Raw genomic sequence first — 19,435 nt, 5'->3', positions numbered from 1 at the left:
ACCAAGAGAAAGAGGCCCTTACTATTGTCAGCTGTAACTGGGTGGGAGCAGAGGTAAGAGTGACCTGGGCCTGAATCTCACCCAGTTTGAAGTTGCAAGTCTTACATTTGCCTCTCCCCAACCCCTGCAGGTTATATTGGGGTGATGTGCAGTTTATATTTGAAAATAGTTGGTCTCTGAAACACTAGAAATAAACAACATCTTTGGGGGTTTTTGGTTAGTCTGTACCATACCCATGAGGGGCTGGGTCCTCTCACCCTCCTCCCTGAAGAGGAAGGAACACCGATGGCCTCTGGAACCTTGAACTCGTCAGAAGCCCAAGACAGCACCCTCACACCAGGTCCAGTCATCTGGTCCCTGGTCTCTCAGGGCCCTCTGCTGGTTCTGGAGCCAGGTGATGCTTGGACCTTCCTGGCCCTCTGCTGCTCCCTGGTGGAGCTGCTGCTCTCAGCTGCCAAGGGCTATTTGGTCCAGGCAGTGAGCTGAGCTGAGTAGGCCAACACTGTCCCTCCCAGCTTCTCCTAGGGCCAGAGAGGCCTGATTCTTGGTGGACCACCACCTCTTGCCTTTCCTGCCTCCCTGGGCCCTCCATTTGGCCTCCCTCTACCTTTGTTATACCGCCACCTCTGACCCCACCACGGAGAAAAGACTACGGACACTAAGGCTAGGCTGCACACTACGGTTGTTTACTGGGTCAGGCTAGGTTGGAATCCTTGTTAGAGGTGCGGCTCCTGAGCCTCGGGGACGGTCCTGTTCGGGCTTCAGGGGAAGGCAGCACTGGGCGCTGGCCTCGGAAGCGCAGCTGGCCAGAGGGGGTCAGGCAGCAGGTCATGGCGGTGGGATCCAGGTCCGGTGGGAGCTGCACTTGCCGGTGCACCTGCTGCGCCATGCGGTAGCTATAGCCATCTGGGCTGCAGCCCTCCAGTTGCCGCTGGCCCGTCACCATCAAGCATCTGCCGTCCACTTGCACCACCAGCTCCTCGGGGGTGAAGCCTCTGGCATCCACCTTCATCTGGAAGCCATCCTCCACACAGACATCGTCCCGCACAGCTGCCACATCGTCCCCCAGCAGCCGCACCGGCAGCGTGGCCACTTGGTTCTGTTCGGCGAGGGCCACGCTGGGACACCGGGATGCCACCCGGCTCCCGTTGGGGAGACCGCTACCGACCCGTTGCATCCAAGTGAGCAACTGCTGTCCAAGGGCGCGAGGCCCCGAGTGTAGCGCTCGTCACTCGGGCAGGGGCGCGGACACCCGAAGAGGAGGGTCCTCACGCGGGCCCGCGCATGTCCCCTTCCGCTCCGCGCTACCCCGCGCGGCTCCGCTCTGTTCAGCCGCGCTCCCTTCGCTTCCGGCGAGGTTCGCATCTGCGGTTTGGGGTCAGCTATGCACGTCCTACCTACACGGGTCAGGTTGTCAGCCGCCCTGCCGCCCCCGTTGCTGCTTTTATCCTGGATCCTGCCCCTTTCTCGGGCCTTTCTCCACCTCCGTCAGAGGGCGCAGGCGGCCCTGGGCTGTGACCCTACTGGACCGACTAAACGAGGCTGGACGTGCGTGAGCCCGACCCTGGAGCGGTCACCAGCACAGAGCGGAGATAAGATTGAGCCTCCCGGCTCTTGCTCTGCCAAGAATCAGGCCTAGGGGCAAGAAGGATTGTCCCCTGAACAGAACCATCCGAATGTGACGGCGGAGTCATCCATTCTCGGAACGTCCTGCCTTTCTCTGACCATGCACGGTCCTGTGACACATGGGGATGGGGAAGTGAATGCATCTTCCTCGTTTCCTTCATTCATCCGACTCTGGGCCTACTGTGGCAGGCTTGGGGCTGGGCTCTGGGACCGCAGAGATGAAGACGGGCCCTGCCCTCGAGGTGCCCAGTGTGGGAGAGCCGTTCCCATACGCAGGGAAAGGCTTCTGCCCTCCTCTGTCTCTACCTCTTCCCCAACTCAGTAGCCTTCCCTCTGACCATGGCCATGCCTCTGGCACTCAGAGCTTTTACAATAAACTCTTTTTGCTGAAATGTAATGTACATACAAAAAAGCACACAGAAGGGTACAGTTGAATTATTGCAAACAGAACACCCGTGTAACTACTTCACAGGTCAAGAAAGAACTGTTGCTACTTAATCTCCACCGTAGCTGCAATTCTGTGTCTGGGGACATGTGGGACACGGCCGGGTGGGAGTGGGAGGGAGACATGACGGGAGCCAGTGCGACCTCAGTCCCCTGGCCTGTACTTCCACCCTCGGGCTTGGGAGGTGGGCAGAGCCCACGATTCTCTCAAACAGAAGCCTGTTTTCTGGGATGCTTCTCCTTGTCCCCAGGGAGACAGTAATCCGGACTCTCCCGGAAGCCTTCAAGAGAGATTAGAATTGACAAAGGGTCAAGCTGGGGTGCTGGCTCGGGACTCACTTGGTTGTCTTGGACCGAAAAACAGGACAGAAAAGTCTGGAAGCCGGAGGCGAAGAGAGCGGCGGTGGAAGACTACAACTCCCGTCATGCTCCGGAGCAGTGACGCCTGCGCACTGTGCGCCGGTTGCCCATGCGGCCCTAGGGCTGGGAGCGCCGCGCTGCGCCGCGCCGCGCTCAGCTTCGGGGGAGGCCATGGCGGAACCTTCCCAGGCCTCGACCCCGGCTCCGGCCGTGCAGCCCCGTCCCCTTCAGTCTCCAGCCCCTGCCCCAACTCCGACTCCTGCCCCCAGCCCGGCTTCGGCCCCAACTCCGGCTCCCACTCCGGCACCAGCCCCTGCCCCAGCTGCAGCCCCAGCTGGGAGCACAGGGACGGGGGGGCCCGGGGTAGGAAGTGGGGGGACCGGGAGCGGGGGTGATCCGGCTCGACCTGGCCTGAGCCAGCAGCAGCGCGCCAGCCAGAGGAAGGCGCAAGTCCGGGGGCTGCCGCGCGCCAAGAAGCTTGAGAAGCTAGGGGTCTTCTCGGCTTGCAAGGTGGGGGCGGGGCCTGGGGTGAGAGGGGGCGGGGCTTGGGGCATCCTAGGGCCCGGGTGGGAATTGGGGCAAAGCTCTGGCTAGGGAGCGGCTCCTCGTCCCGGGATACAGAGTTATTGACTGATCCTTCTGCCTCCAGGCCAATGAAACCTGCAAGTGTAATGGTTGGAAAAACCCCAAGCCCCCCACTGCACCTCGCATGGACCTGCAGCAGCCCGCTGCCAACCTGAGCGAGCTGTGCCGCAGCTGTGAGCACCCCTTGGGTAAGGCAGGTAGTGCCCTTGGAGCTGGGGAGGGTGGGCAGGTGCTGGGGCCTGCTTGGGCAGGATGACTTTAAGTGCCACAGAGCTTCTCCTCTGAAAAACCAAAGATGCTTCCTAAGCAGGGATTGGGTTGGGAGGGTGCATGCCCTATGGGAGAAGAAAGGAAATCTGCCAGCCCAGAAGACACGAGGGGCCACCCAAGGGCTGACAAAGGAGCAGTCAGTCTCGTTGCTGGTCACACTGGTTGGAGGGAGTGAAGGTGAATCTTGGCTGGTGATGAAGGGGGGCAGGAAGCCCTGTTGGTCTCTTCTGTTCGTTCTTCCCAATGCTGCGGTCTGTCCTTCTTGCAGCTGACCATGTCTCCCACCTGGAGAATGTGTCAGAGGATGAGATTAACCGGCTGCTGGGGATGGTGGTGGACGTGGAGAATCTGTTCATGTCTGTTCACAAGGAGGAGGACACGGACACTAAACAGGTCTATTTCTACCTCTTCAAGGTGAGCTTCCTCTGAGTGAGTGAGGGAAGGAGGTGAGGCTGTGGGGTCTGCGGCTCTGATCTCTGCTTACCTACGCTCCTCCCTTTTCCTCTTCCTCCAGCTCTTGCGGAAATGCATCCTGCAGATGACCCGACCCGTGGTGGAGGGGTCCTTGGGAAGCCCCCCATTTGAGAAGCCTAATATTGAGCAGGTGGGATGAGGAAGGTGGTGAGAGAATTGGGGGCATCTTGGAAGTGTGGGAAGCCCTTGTTCTCCATCCTCCTCAAGCTGAGAACAGGGGAGAGGTTCAGGGAAGGGAGGACGTTTTGTACCAACCTCAGAGTGGGCATGGGGGTGGGGAGGGGACACAGTTTCTCTTCACAGAGAGCCCCAGAGTGAGAGGAGAGCCTGGCGCCTGCCCTCAGGAAGCACCTATTTTTGGATCAGAAGTGCTGCTGGCTGTTCACCCCTCCTTCCTGGTTTTGTCCCCGCCCACCCCTTCTCAGGGTGTGCTGAACTTCGTGCAGTACAAGTTTAGTCATCTGGCTCCCCGGGAGAGGCAGACGATGTTCGAGCTCTCAAAGATGTTCCTGCTCTGCCTTAATTACTGGAAGCTCGAGACGCCTGCCCAATTTCGGCAGAGGTCTCAGGCCGAGGACGTGGCTACCTACAAGGTCAATTATACCAGGTAGGCCCAGCCAGGGACAGCATGGGGGAGGCTTGTAGGCCCAACCTGGGTTCAGTGGTTTCCACGCTCACTTACCACCCCCCCACTCCCTGCAGATGGCTCTGTTACTGCCATGTGCCCCAGAGTTGCGACAGCCTCCCCCGCTACGAGACCACTCACGTCTTTGGGCGAAGCCTTCTCCGCTCCATCTTCACTGTTACCCGGCGGCAGCTGCTGGAGAAGTTCCGGGTGGAGAAAGACAAGCTGGTGCCCGAGAAGAGGACCCTCATCCTCACCCACTTCCCCAAGTAAGGCTCATTCTGGCCTATTTGGGTTTTGCCCCAAGTTCACATCCTCCCTGTTGTCCCCTTTTTTCCAGGAAGGCTTCCTGGATTGGTCCCTCCTCTCCCTCCATGAGCCTTCTGGGATCTGGGCATCTACCTGGCAGACTTGCCCATGGCCCAGACGCACCTTGCTAGCATTTGCCTTTGCGTGTACTAGTCTGGGGATGGCAGGTACATGGCCCGAGTGCTAACACTATCCCTGCCCACACCCCAGGTAGACGTTACTAATTGTTTCCCACGGGGCCTGGACACAGCCTCAGAATCCTTCCCACCACAGCACTCCAAGAAACCAGAGCTTACACTTGAGGTGAAACCGATTTCCGCCCCTGTTCTAGTCCTTTCTGTAAGATTTTCCTCTGTTCTGCCACACTTTCCTTTCATTTTAAACCTGGCTCATAGCTGCCCAGTTCAGGAAGACTTTATTGACTAATCCAGGGCCTCCAGTGCTGCCCTAGGTAGGAATATGAGGTGGCAGGAGGGGTGGACTCTGAGCCCCATTTTGATACTGAGGCCCAGGGTGACTTGGTGCCCTGCCTGGCCACACAGCACAGGACAGCATCAGTTCAGACCCTGTGTCCCTGTGCTGTACACGTGGCACACTGGTCCTCTGATCTCTGTCCTGGATTGTCCTGTCCTCTTCGACTAGGGGCTCCCAGGAGGCGGGGGGGCCTGTGCCTCCCCCAAGTCAGAAGGCAGAGAGGCTGTCTCCGTTTTTAGGTTCCCAGTTCCCCGAGAGCAGGGTCTGTCTCTTTGACCCACCTCCAATCCCTCTGGTGTCTGGCCCAGGCTGCTCCCTTGGCTGGAGGACAGAGTTGTGAGACAGACTGTACCCTCCCCACAGGTTCCTGTCCATGCTGGAGGAGGAGATCTACGGGGCAAACTCTCCGATCTGGGAGTCAGGCTTCACCATGCCGCCCTCAGAGGGGACCCAGCTGGTGCCCCGGCCAGGTGTGTGCCACAGCAGGCTCTGCAGGATTTCTGCTTGGCCTTCCTGACTGAGCTCAGCCCCTGCTCTGGAAAAGGGGCTGCAAATGGCAGCAGTGGGGAAGTACAGAAGGGCTCAACTGGGGGTTGGAGGGCCCAGATCCCTTTTCAGGACCCGCCACCTTCGACCCCTGTTCCCTGATTTTTCTGTTTGTCTCTCAGCTACAGTCAGCGCAGCGGTTGTTCCCAGTGCCCCCATCTTCAGCCCTACGATGGGTGGGGGTAGCAACAGCTCCTTGAGTCTGGATTCTGGAGGGGCTGAGCCCATGCCAGGTGAGTATTTGACCTCTGACCTCTGCTCCTTATTCACCCCTCCCCTAATCTCTCTTGCCATCCCCGAGAGACCTTGCCAACCTCCCCAGCAGGCGAGAAGAGGAAGCTCCCAGAGAACCTGACCCTGGAGGATGCCAAGCGTCTCCGCGTGATGGGCGACATCCCCATGGAGCTGGTCAACGAGGTCATGCTCACCATCACTGACCCTGCCGCCATGCTGGGGCCCGAGGTAGGCAGCCTGGCTTGCTGACCAATGCAGGGAGGGGGCCTCACCCACCCAAGACCCTCGCTCACCACTCCTCCTTTGGTGTCCAGACAAGCCTGCTGTCAGCCAACGCAGCCCGGGACGAGACAGCCCGCCTGGAGGAGCGCCGCGGCATCATCGAGTTCCATGTCATCGGCAACTCGCTGACGCCCAAGGCCAACCGGCGGGTGTTGCTCTGGCTCGTGGGGCTGCAGAATGTCTTCTCCCACCAGCTGCCGCGCATGCCCAAGGAGTATATTGCCCGCCTCGTCTTTGACCCGTGCGTCCCCAGGAGAGCCCCAAGCCCAGGGCACCACCCTTGGGCGCCCCTCGTCCTTGGCCTCCCCATTCTTCCCTGGGCTTCTTCGTCCAACCTTTGGGAATTCTTCCTCCTCAGTTCCCAGCACTGAGTACTGCTCAGGCCCCCAGGGCTGTGGGGACCTGGGGAGCATTTAGGGGACAGGTCAGGGCTGTGACCTGTTCCCTCTCCCCTCAGGAAGCACAAGACTCTGGCCTTGATCAAGGACGGGCGGGTCATTGGTGGGATCTGCTTCCGCATGTTTCCCACCCAGGGCTTCACGGAGATTGTCTTCTGTGCTGTCACCTCCAATGAGCAGGTGAAGGTGAGTGCGTCCGCGTGGCCCCAGCCCCATCCCACCCCTTGCTTCTGAGTTTGGACCAGGTCAAAACAGCAGGCCCCCAAACTTTGTTAATGGCCGGACAGTTCCTCACACCCCCACAAGGTGGCAGTTGTACTTTGATAATTGTGGGTTAAGACAACACCTGTTAACGAGTGGAGCCCAAGAATCAGCAGCACTCAAATGGTCTTGCATTTCCTTCATCGTTGGAATGTTTACATACGTTGGGGAGTTAGTACTTTTTACATTAGCCCTGTGCTGGGCAATAGTCCTGGCTTCTCTCCTTTGCTTGTCACAACAGATTCACTAGTAGGTCCCTGGTTCTCCTTTTTATGTAACCCAGGTCAGTGTGGTGCCTCACCGGTCCTGGTGTGTGTGGGAGACAGTGTCTCTTCAGAGTTCAGATGCTGCCGTGAGCCAGGCCCCTTGTCATTCCCCTTCTGCTTTCCCGCAGTTCCAAGGCCCAGGGACTGTGAACCAGTGGCCTGTGGACAACAGCTTCCTGGTTGGGTTTGGATCCTGGCCCTGCCGTGGCTGGCCGCCTGACCTTAGACACATTTCCTACATTGCTGAGTTTTGGTTTTTTATCTGTAACAGGGAGGAATAATACCTACCTCATGGGTTAATGTGAGAATTAGTCTGTAAAGCACCACACTTGGCCCAGAATAAGCGCTTAGAAATCCAGGGTCCTTCATTTTTCTCCCCATAAACTCCCCTTCCTCTGCCGGCCGCCTTTCCTCCTACCCACCCAGGATCCCCTGCTATCCCCACCTCCTCTCCAATCTTCCCTCTCTGCTCTGGGTCCTCTTGAGACCTCTCCAGTGCTGGGCCCGCGCCCCCCGGTGAGCCCTGCTCCCCTCCCCCACAGGGCTACGGGACTCACCTGATGAACCACCTGAAGGAGTACCACATCAAACACAACATTCTCTACTTCCTCACCTATGCCGATGAATACGCCATCGGCTACTTCAAAAAGCAGGTGACCCTTGCCCCACCCAACACCTGCCCCCTGCAGGGGCCAGGGGTCATTCTGTCCAGCCCACTGGTGTGGATGGAGTGGGAGTCCTTTCATGTCCCCTGCTCCATCCAGCACCTGTGGGAAAGTCCTTCATGCCTCTCTTCCTCCCTTCTGCTGCTGCCCCAGTGGAGAATTGGGCCCTGTAGGCAGTAAGGCAGTAGGGCAGGCGGCAAGAGTTGGAGGCTCTTGTCTCGTCTAGGGACGAGTCGGGAGGGGCAGCTGACCTGGAGCCTTTCCAGGGACAGTATAATTGAGCCTGCGCAGTGCAGAGCCCTGTGCTGGGGACTGTGGGGGCGGTTCAGGAATTGGGGAGAGGGGCCATGGCACACACTGCCCCTCAGGTGCTCCTGGGGAGGGGCAGTTAAAGCTGGAAAAAACCTTGCTGATGGATTAGGTCATAACTGTCCCCTCCCTAGGGCTTCTCCAAGGACATCAAGGTGCCCAAGAGCCGCTACCTGGGTTACATCAAGGACTACGAGGGTGCGACACTGATGGAGTGTGAGCTGAATCCTCGGATACCCTACACGGAGCTGTCCCACATCATCAAGAAGCAGAAGGAGGTTTCTGTGTGTGTGTGTGCATGCTCGTGCACTCGTCCATGGGGCTTTTCGTGAATGTGCAAGTGGTGAACACACACGTGGATGGGTACCACGTGTACATTCGTGTGCATGTGTAAGGTGGGGACGGGCCAGGACCTTGGTTCTTGCTCTGCCTCTTGGGGAAGTTAGGAGGGGAGGTGCAGGACTCAGTGGCAGGGGCTCCAACTGTGGCCCTGGGAGGGCTGGGGCTGGGGCTGGCCCCTCAGACCCTTCCTTCCCTCAGATCATCAAGAAGCTGATTGAGCGCAAACAGGCCCAGATCCGAAAGGTCTACCCCGGGCTCAGCTGCTTCAAGGAGGGTGTGAGGCAGATCCCTGTGGAGAGCGTCCCCGGCATTCGTGAGCAGGGTCTTGGCGGGGGGAGGGGGCGTGCCACTTGGCGTGTGTTCGGGCGTTCTTAGGGATGTTCTCCCCACTCCCCACTTTGCAGGAGAGACAGGCTGGAAGCCACTGGGGAAGGAGAAGGGGTGAGTATTGTGTGGAGGGAGAGGTTGTTGGGGGAGGCAGAGGGATCAGGAGCTGCAGACTTGGCATCTCTCATGCTAGGAAGGAGCTGAAGGACCCTGACCAGCTCTACACAACCCTCAAAAACCTGCTGGCCCAGATCAAGGTGGGGAGACCAGGTTCCCTTCTAGGGGTCCCTGCGCCAGTGGCTTTGTGACCCATTGTGGGGTGGGTGGCAGTCATGAGCTGGGCGTGGGGCACAGTGGGCCTGGCCCCAGCTCAGCTCTCCTCTCCAGTCACACCCCAGTGCCTGGCCCTTCATGGAGCCTGTGAAGAAGTCGGAGGCCCCAGACTACTACGAGGTCATCCGCTTCCCCATCGGTGAGGACGCTCCATTCCGACCCCTTTCTTCCACTTCTGCCCCCAAATGGACTCCTGCTCCTGCCTTCACTGGGCCACACAGCCCCCGGTGCCCCACCCCGGCAGTTGGCCCCGCTCTCCTCAGTCTCATAAAGGTGTGCCCCTTCTCTCCTGCTGCCCAGACCTGAAGACCATGACGGAGCGGCTGCGTAGCCGCTACTACGTGACGCGGAAGCTCTTTGTGGCTGACCTGCAACGGGTCATCGCCAACTGCCGCGAGTACAACCCCCCGGACAGCGAGTATTGCCGCTGCGCCAGTGCCCTGGAGAAGTTCTTCTACTTCAAGCTCAAGGAGGGGGGGCTCATCGACAAGTAGTCTGCTTTGGGCTGCACCTCCACCTGGAACGTCTCCACCTCGGGTTCTGAGCTGGCCCCAAGTCCCCCTCAGCTTGACACACTCCAGCCAGGGCCCCTGCAGCTTGAAGTGCAGGGACCTTCGGGCACCTGAAGCTTGCAGCTCTGTCCTACCCTTCGTTGTGTCTGACCTTGGGGAGGGGTCTCCTGGGTCTGGGGCCCAGCCCCTCTGGAGTGGCTGGTGGCCCCCAGGCCTGGTCCCCGTGGAGCTGTGGAGTCTTAGAGGCCAGGGCCTGGCCCGGGTCGCTGTTTTCTCAAGGGCAGGACTGCCAATTTAGGCTTGAGTGAGGGGGCTTCAGGGGTTAGAAGTTCAACCTGGACTGGAGGGGCCGTGCCTCACCCTGTACTGTTCTGTCTGTCCCCCAGGGGTTGGGGGGCATGGGGACCATTCATTTCCTGGCATTAATCCCATAGAGGGAACAATAAAACTTTTTTTCTTCTGTGTGATTGTTTCTTGGGTAGAGTCCCCAGGTATAGCAGGCTGACCCTGTTCCCGCCAGTACCTCCTGCAGGCTGGAGCCTTTTAAGCCCCAGGTTGTGCTGGGGTCACCCTCCCCTGCAAGCCTTATGCCTGGTTCCAGGCCCCTGGGGTGATGGGGTCTGCCTGGCTGTAGCCCTCTGCTTTTCCCTGCTCCTGATCCAGGTGCCAGGGCGGCAGTGGTCAGAGTCTCCACCTGGCTGCCTTTATCTGGGTGGACAGGGTTACAGCTGACTCCAAAAGGGGCGGGGGCGGGGGTGGGAGGGTGTGGTGGAGACTCCGCTTTCCTGTCAGCGTTTCTGTCCCCTTGCCAAAGTGCAAAAGGAGTTTTCTCTGCGGGGCGGGGAAGGGAGGTTCCTGAAGTCAAGCTCTGGGTGGGCTGGCTCCTCCCCTCAGTTTCAGTTTCCATTTTCCATCTCGGCAGAGCCGGGCAGCATCTAGCCTGGGCTAAATAAACAGCAGACCCAGCGGAGCTGCCCTCAGCAGGTGGTGCAGGTAAGAGTGGGCTGGGCAGGAGTCTGGTGTAGTCGGTGTTACTCCTGCCTCCCCTCTTGCTAGATCAGGTTCCTGGTGCGTCCTTCGAGTGCCTTGCCCCATCTCCCTCAAGTGGGATGGAGTCCTGGGCAAAGGGAGCTTTCTGCACCAGACTGGGCTGGCCGGGAGGGGGGAGAGGGGTGGGGGACCGTGGTCTGAGTCCCCTGCCATTCCCAGAATGGAGCTGCGACCCTACCAGTGGGAGGTGATCATGCCTGCCCTGGAGGGCAAGAATATCATCATATGGCTGCCCACGGGCGCTGGGAAGACCCGGGCAGCTGCTTATGTGGCCAAGAGGCATCTAGAAACTGTGGATGGAGCCAAGGTGGTTGTGTTGGTCAACAGGGTGAGTGGTTTGCCCTCCCTTCAGTGGGGAGTCAGCTCCTCCAGTGCCTCGAGAGCCTCCAGAACTGCAGAGCTGCTGTGGCCATCTCTAAGCTCACCTGTCTTTTCACCCATCCCAGTCCTTGCCTCCTCCCCACCCCACTTGCCCCCGATCCAGCTTCCTCTCCTCATCTCATTCTCCACCCCCAGGTGCACCTGGTGACCCAGCATCGTGAGGAGTTTAGCCGCATGCTGGGCAAACGCTGGACCATTACAACCCTGAGCGGGGACATGGGGCCACGAGCTGGCTTTGGCCACCTGGCCCGGAGCCATGACCTGCTCATCTGCACGGCTGAGCTGCTGCAGATGGCACTGACAAGCCCCGAGGAGGAGGAGCACGTGGAGCTCAATGGTGAGAGCTGTGGGCAGGGGAAAGGGTTGCACCTGAGGCACCCCTGCCTGCCACCCCCAGGGCACTTCTAGTAAAGATGTTGGGACATTTTGTGGGAGTGAGGGGTTCCCCATTCACCAAACCCCAGCATACACCCTAGTAGAAACAGACCTGGCTGCGGTGCAGGATCTTGGGCAAGTCCCTTCCCCCAGCTGAGCCTCAGTTTACTAATCTGTGAAATGGAGGTAAATTACCCCTGCCTGGCCCGTTGTCTGGGGACTGGCTGCAAGTTGTGAAGGGAGGAAGTTCTCAGATGAGTTGCGGGGACTACATGAAATGAAACTTATAGGAGGAAGGGCTTTCAGACATGGGTCACAGCCTTCCCGCCTTGTGCCCCCAGCCTTCTCCCTGCTCGTGGTGGACGAGTGTCACCACACGCACAAAGACACTGTCTACAACATCATCCTGAGCCGGTACCTAGAGCAGAAACTCCAGAGGACACGGCCCCTGCCCCAGGTGCTGGGTCTTACAGCCTCACCGGGCACTGGTGGGGCCTCCAAGCTCAAAGGGGCCATTGATCACATCCTGCAGGTCAGCTTGGCCCCTGCGATCCTCCCTCCTCCTAACCCCGCAGGAGCTCCCTGGCCTGCCCTACCCTGTGCCCACCAGCCCTACCCAGGCTCCCCCAGGCAGGGTCTGGGCCCCTTCTTCCCCTAAGCGCCAGCCTCCAGTGGCTTCTTATTGCACTTAGAATAAACTGCCAACTCTACTCTGTTCCATGTGACCTCGCCCCAGCCTGCCTCTCCAGCCTCACTTCCTCCTGCCTCACCCTCACTCCCAGACACTGGCCTTCTGTCTGTGTTGCAAGCATGTCAGGCTATTCCCATCTCAGGACCTTTCCACTCGCCATTCCTTTTGCCCTGAATGCTCTCCCCCCTGCACTTTACCTGTCTGGCTCCTTCTTGTCATTCAGGGAACAGCTTAAATGTCACCTCTCCCAAGTCTTGCCTGATCACCCCACTGCACTCTATCATATCATCCAATTTCATTCTCTTCAGAGCTCGTTGACACTAAAATTCTATCACTCTGTTATTCTTTACTGGTTTATCCTTTGTCTCCCCAACTCCAGTGTAAGATGCTCTGTCTGCCCAGTACCTAGAACAGCACCAGGACAGAGAGGGTGGGCAATAAATATTTGTTGAATAAATGAACCCCCACTCCCAATGGCCCTGCCTCAGCTGGACTCATCCTGCCCCAGAGCTCTGCCCATGGTCCCCACAGGACCCCCTCCATTCCAGTGAACCTCTCTCTGTTGCCCCAGCTCTGTGCCAACCTGGACACGTGGTGCATCATGTCACCCCGGAACCACCGCCCCCAGCTGCAGGAGCTCAGCCCCCAGCACTGCAAACAGTACGATCTCTGCCAAAGGCGCAGCTGGGTATGTGGAGGGAAGGGCCGGGGTCGGGGAGGTCTGGTGTGAAGTTAGGGCCCCTGGGGTTGAGCCCTGACTCCACCCTCACTAGCTCTGTGAATTCAGGTTACTTGCTTATATGTCTGAGCCTCCAAGTCTCCTTTCTGTGAAATGGGGCAGATACAGCCCATGCCCACAGCCTCTGGTTTGACTCAGATGCCACTGTGGGCATCTGTCAAAACCCTGGGCATGCCGTAGAGTGCTTTGCAAACCATAAAGCTGGGGCACTGTGTGCCGAGGCTGTTCCGAGCTCTATCCTGCGGTGCCGACACTGTCTGGTGCTTGCTATGACAGGGCTGGGCAAGGACTGGACATCACTGTGCTCAGGCCAGAGGTCAAGGGCACATAGGGGGAGCAGACCAGCAGGAGCCATGCAGGAAACTGACCCTGCCTCCAGACAGGACTCCTCCTTCACACCCCAGCCGGCCTCCCTCTCGAGCTCCCTCCTCGCCGACACCGACAGTACGCGGCTTCATGCGGAGATCAGCGCCCCCATTGGGTGCCCATTCCACGGATGTGTATGGGAACCCGCGCACTCTTCTCGTCCAGGACCCGTTTGCAGACAAGCTGAAGAATCTCATGGACCAAGTCCACAACCAGCTGGAGATGCCCGAGTTGAGCCGGGACTTCGGGACGCAGATGTATGAGCAGCAGGTGGTGGAGCTGAGCCAGACTGGTGAGAGGGGTCGCCCGGGTGGAGGGCTCGGCGGCTCGGCGGCTCGGCGGGCTGGACAGGGCCTGCCTGGGCGGAGCCTTTCGGGGGCGGAGCTAAGCCTTTCGGGGGCGGAGTCTAGGCGGGGCGGGGGCACCCTGGAGGGGCATGGCCGCTCAGACCCTGAGCCTTCTGGCCGCCCGCAGCGGCGGAGGCAGGGCTCCAGCAGCGGCGGGTGTACGCGCTTCACCTGCGGCGCTACAACGACGCGCTGCTCATCCATGACACGGTCCGCGCCGTGGACGCCCTGGCCACGCTACAGGATTTCTACGACCGAGAGCGCGCCACTAAGACGCAGGTCCTGCGTGCCGAGCGCTGGCTGCTGGCGCTGTTCGATGGTGAGGCTCGCGAGGGAGGAGGAAGGGGTGGGAACTGGACCATCGGTCAGAGGCCAGCCAGGGCACAGGCGCCAACGCGGGTTGGGAAGGTGCCATTGAGGGTACTGGGGCCCTATTTTTCTAACCGAAAGTCAAGGCCGTGGATATGACGAGATGTCTGCCCTCATTTGTGAAGGTTTGCATAGATGTAACAACTAACTCATGCTATTGACAAAGGTTTTTTAAAAACCATTTAATTGGGACTGTCCCTGAAAGTCTGGGGTGTGTGGTACCTTTGAACTGGGAAAATGAGGAGGTCAGAGGGTGAAATTTAAGGCTAGAGGCCCCAGCACAGGCTGGGGGGCAAGGATCTTTCTGAAAAGACCTGAGGTGGAGTCAGTCTTTTGGTAGCGAAAGTCAGCATGAAAAGGTCAAGGGTTGGGGCTGGCCTGGTGGTGTAGTGGTTAAGTTCACGCGCTCTGCTTCAGCAGCCTGGGGTTCACGGGTTCAGATCTCAGGCTTGGACCTGCGCACCGCTCACCTAGCCGTGCTGTGGCGGTGTCCCATATATAAAGTAGAGGAAGATTGGCACGGATGTTAGCTCAGCGACAATCTTCCTCAGCTAAAAAAAAAAAACAAAACAAAAAAACCAAGAAAAGGTCAAGGGCCATCCTGGTAGTTAGGTTGAAGAAGAGTGCTGGCCTGAGAGTATGTAGGCAAAACATTCTATACAGTAGGCCCCTGGTGTAAGGCTGGCTGGCAGAAGGTGTCCTTCAATGTGCTCAAGAGGACTTAGGCAGGAGCAGTATCTTCAGGCCCCCTTTGTAGTCCTGCACTCCTATCCCTGTGAGCACCCCCCCCACCCTGTCCAGCCCACCTCCAGGCCTGAGTCCTGTGCCTGTTTTGGGCTTTTCTGGCAGGCCACAAGAATGAGCTGGCCCGCCTGGCGACTCATGGCCCAGAGAACCCCAAACTGGAGGTGCTGGAACAGATCCTTCGGAAGCAGTTCGGGAGCTCCGAGAGCCCCCGGGGCATCATCTTCACCCGAACCCGCCAGAGCACTCACTCCCTCCTGCTCTGGCTCCAGCACCAGCCTGGCCTACAAACAGTGGACATCAGGGCCCAGCTGCTGACCGGGGCTGGGAACAGCAGCCAGAGCACCCATATGACCCAGGTATGGGCTTTGGGGAAAGGAGCGGAGGCTGGGGGGCTCCCTAGAGGAAAAGGGGACGGCACGGGGTCTTCACAGAGAGATGGGGGGTTGATTATCCCAAGGCAGAGAGCAGAGAGCTGGGGGAGAGAGGTGGACACTGAGATCCTCAGTGTTGAAGGTTTCCCCAGTCTGGGGTTCCCGGTGGGGCAGAAAGGCAGAGGCTCACGGATCTTCCAGGAAAGAGGTGAGTGATGTCCTCGGGACAGAGGATCAGGGGTCTGGGGTTCCTTGCAGGAGAAGACTAGGTCCTGAGAGCTCCTAGAATAGAGAGGCAGGCACCCGTAGGAGTCCCTAGGGGAGAGGGGTTAGGTGGTCACCTGGGAAGACAGGCAAGATCCTGGGGGAGGCGCGGGGGAGGTATTTGGAGATAGATGTGGAGACTCAGGGCCCTTAGGAAAAGAGCCAAGATTGTGAGTAAAAGGGCTGAACCAAGAGAGACTGGGCTGGCAGGAGGGTAGGCCTGACCCCACCTCATGTACCATCCTCTTTCTCCTCCCCCATCCCCAGAGGGAACAGCAAGAAGTGATCCAGAAGTTCCGGGTTGGCACCCTGAACCTCCTGGTGGCCACGAGTGTGGCGGAGGAGGGCCTGGACATCCCCCAGTGTAACGTGGTGGTGCGCTATGGGCTCCTGACCAATGAGATCTCCATGGTCCAGGTGCCCAACCACCCCCTGCCAACAGCCCTCAAGGGATCCTGGGTGGGACCCCAGCCCCACTCAGGCTCCTCCCTTATCTCTCTCTCTCCAGGCAAGGGGCCGTGCCCGGGCTGGTCAGAGTGTGTACTCGTTTGTGGCAACTGAGAACAGTCGGGAGCTGCGGCGGGAGCTGACCAACGAGGCGCTGGAGGCTCTGATGGAAAAGGCAGTGGCTGCTGTGCAGGAGATGGACCAGGCCGAGTACCAGGCCAAGGTCTGTGGGCAGCCCGTCCACGCTGCGGGGAGAGGGGCTGAGGATGCTCTGCCTGGAAGGTCTCTGATGCACACACATGCACACTCCTCTTCCTCTCTTGGCCCAAGTGGGGAGCATTTGAGTGGAGAGATGGGAAGAGGCCAGGGGTGGGGCTGCCAGCGAAGGCAATGGCTGTTCTCCAAAATGCCTTGGGAACAGGCCTTCTCCAGGGCTTTTAATTTATCCTCGTCACCAAATACTTTGGTGTATCTGTGAGAGCCACCTTACAGCCTTTCTGCAACCGGCAGAGGGGAAACAAACAAAGACACACACACAAATAAGCCAGAACCAGGACTTAAATCAGTTCCCCTGAGGCAGGGTCACCATCGTCCAGCCTCGCCCAAAATGGTCCGTGTTTACTCCTGTTGTCTCAGCATAATTACTAACGATGCTCCATGTTAGATTCAAAGAAGCAGCTTTGTACAAAATCCTCCAAAGCAGGGGCAAAGATTCAGCAAGAAAGCTTGCCCCACTACCCCTCCACGGAGCTGCTTCTAAAAGCTCCAGGGAGGGTTGAGGAAAGTTCCTTCTGGGTACTAATGATCTGAGGTCTTTGGGAGCCCTTTGTCCCCCCAGGAGCATTCCTGGGGGCCAGTGTCTTGGGCCCCAGCCATGCATAGTGTCCTCTCCCACCCCAGATCCGGGATCTGCAGCGGGCAGCTGTGGTCAAGCGGGCAGCCCGGGCAGCCCAGCAAGAGAGTCGGCGGCAGCAGTTCCTGGCGGACCAGGTGCAGCTCCTCTGCATCAACTGCATGGTGGCCGTGGGCCATGGGAGTGACCTGCGGAAGGTGGAGGGCACCCACCACGTCAACGTGAACCCCAACTTCTCGTGAGACCTGCGTAGGGGCTGTCAGGATGAGAGGGAGGGAGGAGTGTGAAGGGGGACTGAGAATCCCTCCCAACCAGACAGTGCTTTGAGAGTTTGGGAAGTTAAAGAGCAATTTTTTTTTTTTTTCCTGAGGAAGAGTCGCCCTGAGCTAACATCTGTGCCGGTCTTTCTCTGTTTTGTATATGGGTCACCACCACAGCATGGCTGACGAGTGGTGTAGGTCTGCACCTGGGAACCAAACCCGTGAACCCAGGCCGCTGAAGCAGAGAGCACTGAACTTAACCACTCAGGCCATGGGGCCAGCCTCAGTTAAAGAGCATTTTCACAAGCACGGAGTTTGCACTTTCACGATAGTCTGGTTAGACAGGTTTTATCACCACTCCATTTTACAGATGAGGAAACAGAGGCTCAGAGAGGCTAAGTGACTTGCACAAGCTCCCACGGCCACTCTGTGGTTGAGCAAGAGCTGGAATTCAGGATGCCAAATGCTGAGGGGCCAAAGCTGGCCCCGTGGGTCCTACCTACTCTGAAGACATCAAGAGGGGCTGGCTGTCCCTGAGCCATCCCCTCATCCTCTACCCCTAGAGGGTAAGCTTCCCCCATCTTCTCTCCATTCATTCATTCAGTAAGTATTTATTAGGCACCTACTGTGTGCCAGGCCACTGTGCCAGATCTTCACACAGGTTCTTTCACGTGAGGAGGTAGCATTTCGGCTAGGTCTGGAAGGGTGGATTGGATTGGAATGTGAGATGAGTATAGGCGGAGGTGATGCGACAGGAATAGTTCTGGTGGACTTGAGTGGAAGAGACTGTGAAGTGTGAGATTCTGAAGGAAGACAGACCAGCCTGTGGAGGACCTTAAAGGTCGGGCCTGAAAGTTTAGCCTTTATCCTGTCGGCAATGAGGAATCTTGGATGGATTTTGAGCAAGGGAATGTCAGGGTCAGATTTACATTTTCAGAAGATCGCTCTAAAAGGTCACTCATTTTAGAAGATCAGCTGGCGGAAGGGTGGCATGGGGTTGGGAGTAAGGATGGAACGGGATGGAAGGATGGGGCAGGGAGATCCGTCGGGAGGCTGTTGAAATCATCCAGGCGGGGAGTGCTGAGGCCTGAACGTGGGCAGGAGGGAGTGCAATGGAGGCAGCACAGGCAGAGCTTATTGAAGATCGGATTTCCTGGCCCCGGGAAGTCTCCGGGCCTCTTGACAGGCAGAAAGGCCCAAGGCCCAGGCAGAGGCTCAGCAAGCAGAGGGCACGAGGCCTGGGGACAGGGCGGGTGTCCATGGGCGCTGTGGCCCCTCTCCTTCCTCTCCAGGATCTACTACAAAGTCTCCCAGCAGCCAGTGGTCATGGACAGAGCCTTCAAGGACTGGAGGCCTGGGGGCGCCATCAGCTGCGGGAACTGTGGGGAGGTGAGTGCTGGGGCCGTGGCCCTCAGCTCCAGTGTTCAGAAGCCTGTGTCTGAGAGAGGAGGCCCAGCCTCTGCCATCCAGGTGCCCCCACGGGCATGGGGGGGGGGGCAGCCCTGTCCCAGGAGCCCCTAATCTGAGGAGAGTGGTCCAACCCCTGTCTTAGGGAGCCCACAGTGTGATAGCTCTCAGTCTGAGGTGGGAGACATAGGCCTTGCATTCCTGGACCCCAGCTTGAGGATTGAAAAGCCCAGTCCGAGGACAGAGACCCACGCCCAGCTGTCTCTGTCCCTCCCCCAGGCCTGGGGTATGCAGATAATCTACAAGTCAGTCAAGCTGCCGGTCATCAAAGTCTGCAGCATGCTGCTGGAGACCCCGCAAGGGCGGGTCCGGGCCAAGAAGTGGTCCCGCGTGCCCTTCCTCGTGCCTGACTTCGACTACCTGCAGCACTGTGCCCAGAGCCTGTCGGACCTCTTCCTGGACTGACCACCTTGTCGCTGCAGTGCCCGGCTCAGGCTGCAGGGGGCAGGAGAATCTGCAGCAGCCACCATCTTCCCCTGGGCAAAGCCTGGGTCCCGGCCCCTCCTGCCTGAGTCACCAGCTCAGGGCACTGTGCTGACCAGCCACAGAGGAACCCCAGGAGCCCAGGCTGGCTCAGACTGCCACGCTGAGGAAGCTGCTGGAGGGCCATAGCTCATCCCCAGACCCCACTCACACCACACAGACACTTTCATACACACTGGATGGAGGGGAAACTGAGGCAGGACAATGGCCACACTGTACTAGGAATCAACACAGCTTCTCTTGGCCCCTCAACATTCCTTCCCTGCCAAGGCTACTTCTGTTTTTTGAGGCTCCCCATAAAAGTAAAGAAATGGAATATTGGTGTAGAAAATGTGTGGTATTTTAAAACAGATTTGTTGAGGTATAACTGACATCAAATAAACTGTACATATGTATCTATAGTGTCTAATTTGATAAGTTTTAATGTTTACATGCTCCCCCCCAATCAAGATAATGAACATAGCTGTCAACCTCAAAAGTTTCATTGTTCCCATTGTAATCCCTCCCTCTTCCCTCTCCCCGTCCACTGATCTGCTTTGTGCTACATTTTTAATGTTAAAAGTTTTTTTTAACACCCCACTTT

General features: G+C 58.3%; 3 protein-coding genes across 10 annotated transcripts; 2 read left to right on the top strand and 1 right to left on the bottom strand.

Moving 5' to 3' along the window:
- Nucleotides 1–416: 416 nt before the first annotated feature.
- Nucleotides 417–2,616, bottom strand: HSPB9 (heat shock protein family B (small) member 9). The gene has a single exon (XM_058561002.1). It carries the CDS (start codon nt 1,175–1,177, stop codon nt 695–697), a length of 483 nt encoding a protein of 160 aa, XP_058416985.1. The 5' UTR covers nt 1,178–2,616; the 3' UTR covers nt 417–694.
- On the top strand, nt 2,548–9,721 carry KAT2A (lysine acetyltransferase 2A). 2 transcript variants are annotated; one of them, XM_058560998.1, is made up of 18 exons: nt 2,548–2,940; nt 3,080–3,203; nt 3,554–3,699; nt 3,800–3,889; nt 4,185–4,366; nt 4,462–4,653; nt 5,531–5,637; nt 5,836–5,946; nt 6,036–6,175; nt 6,262–6,470; nt 6,687–6,813; nt 7,697–7,807; nt 8,263–8,406; nt 8,669–8,783; nt 8,875–8,911; nt 8,991–9,054; nt 9,185–9,269; nt 9,431–9,721. In XM_058560998.1, the coding sequence occupies exons 1-18, from the start codon at nt 2,602–2,604 to the stop codon at nt 9,622–9,624; spliced, it is 2,517 nt and encodes an 838-aa protein (XP_058416981.1). In that variant the 5' UTR covers nt 2,548–2,601; the 3' UTR covers nt 9,625–9,721. The 2 variants fall into 2 exon arrangements, with proteins under 2 accessions (XP_058416981.1, XP_058416982.1); XM_058560999.1 differs by having other exon boundaries at nt 2,549–2,940; nt 6,039–6,175.
- Nucleotides 9,722–10,472: 751 nt separating this feature from the next.
- DHX58 (DExH-box helicase 58) lies at nt 10,473–19,247 on the top strand. 7 transcript variants are annotated; one of them, XR_009222718.1, is made up of 13 exons: nt 10,473–10,635; nt 10,852–11,020; nt 11,209–11,410; nt 11,790–11,980; nt 12,711–12,827; nt 13,155–13,536; nt 13,719–13,910; nt 14,810–15,063; nt 15,610–15,759; nt 15,851–16,012; nt 16,690–16,880; nt 17,273–17,468; nt 18,195–18,263. XR_009222718.1 is itself a non-coding variant. In XM_058560994.1 (13 exons), the coding sequence occupies exons 2-13, from the start codon at nt 10,853–10,855 to the stop codon at nt 18,772–18,774; spliced, it is 2,037 nt and encodes a 678-aa protein (XP_058416977.1). In that variant the 5' UTR covers nt 10,473–10,635; nt 10,852; the 3' UTR covers nt 18,775–19,247. The 7 variants fall into 7 exon arrangements, 6 of the variants coding, with proteins under 6 accessions (XP_058416977.1, XP_058416976.1, XP_058416974.1 ...); XM_058560994.1 differs by lacking the exon at nt 17,273–17,468 and adding an exon at nt 18,589–19,247 and having other exon boundaries at nt 13,410–13,536; nt 18,195–18,291; XM_058560993.1 differs by lacking the exon at nt 17,273–17,468 and adding an exon at nt 18,589–19,247 and having other exon boundaries at nt 16,690–16,779; nt 18,195–18,291.
- The last annotated feature ends 188 nt before the right edge of the window (nt 19,248–19,435 follow it).

Source organism: Diceros bicornis, chromosome 18 (genome assembly GCF_020826845.1).
Source record: "Diceros bicornis minor isolate mBicDic1 chromosome 18, mDicBic1.mat.cur, whole genome shotgun sequence".
Taxonomy (NCBI): domain Eukaryota; kingdom Metazoa; phylum Chordata; class Mammalia; order Perissodactyla; family Rhinocerotidae; genus Diceros; species Diceros bicornis.
Note: the sequence above shows the minus strand (reverse complement) of the source record. Positions and strands in the feature narration are given on the sequence as shown.

Coding starts and splice junctions, on each gene's coding strand:
- HSPB9 (XM_058561002.1), bottom strand. CDS start 1,177: ATGCAACGGGTCGGTAGCGGTCTCCCCAACGGGAGCCGGGTGGCATCC.
- KAT2A (XM_058560998.1), top strand. CDS start 2,602: ATGGCGGAACCTTCCCAGGCCTCGACCCCGGCTCCGGCCGTGCAGCCC. Junction 5,947..6,035: donor AGGGGCTGAGCCCATGCCAG/GTGAGTATTTGA, acceptor CAACCTCCCCAG/CAGGCGAGAAGAGGAAGCTC. Junction 7,808..8,262: donor TCGGCTACTTCAAAAAGCAG/GTGACCCTTGCC, acceptor TCCCCTCCCTAG/GGCTTCTCCAAGGACATCAA.
- DHX58 (XM_058560991.1), top strand. CDS start 10,853: ATGGAGCTGCGACCCTACCAGTGGGAGGTGATCATGCCTGCCCTGGAG. Junction 15,760..15,850: donor ATGAGATCTCCATGGTCCAG/GTGCCCAACCAC, acceptor CTCTCTCTCCAG/GCAAGGGGCCGTGCCCGGGC. Junction 16,013..16,689: donor AGGCCGAGTACCAGGCCAAG/GTCTGTGGGCAG, acceptor CTCCCACCCCAG/ATCCGGGATCTGCAGCGGGC.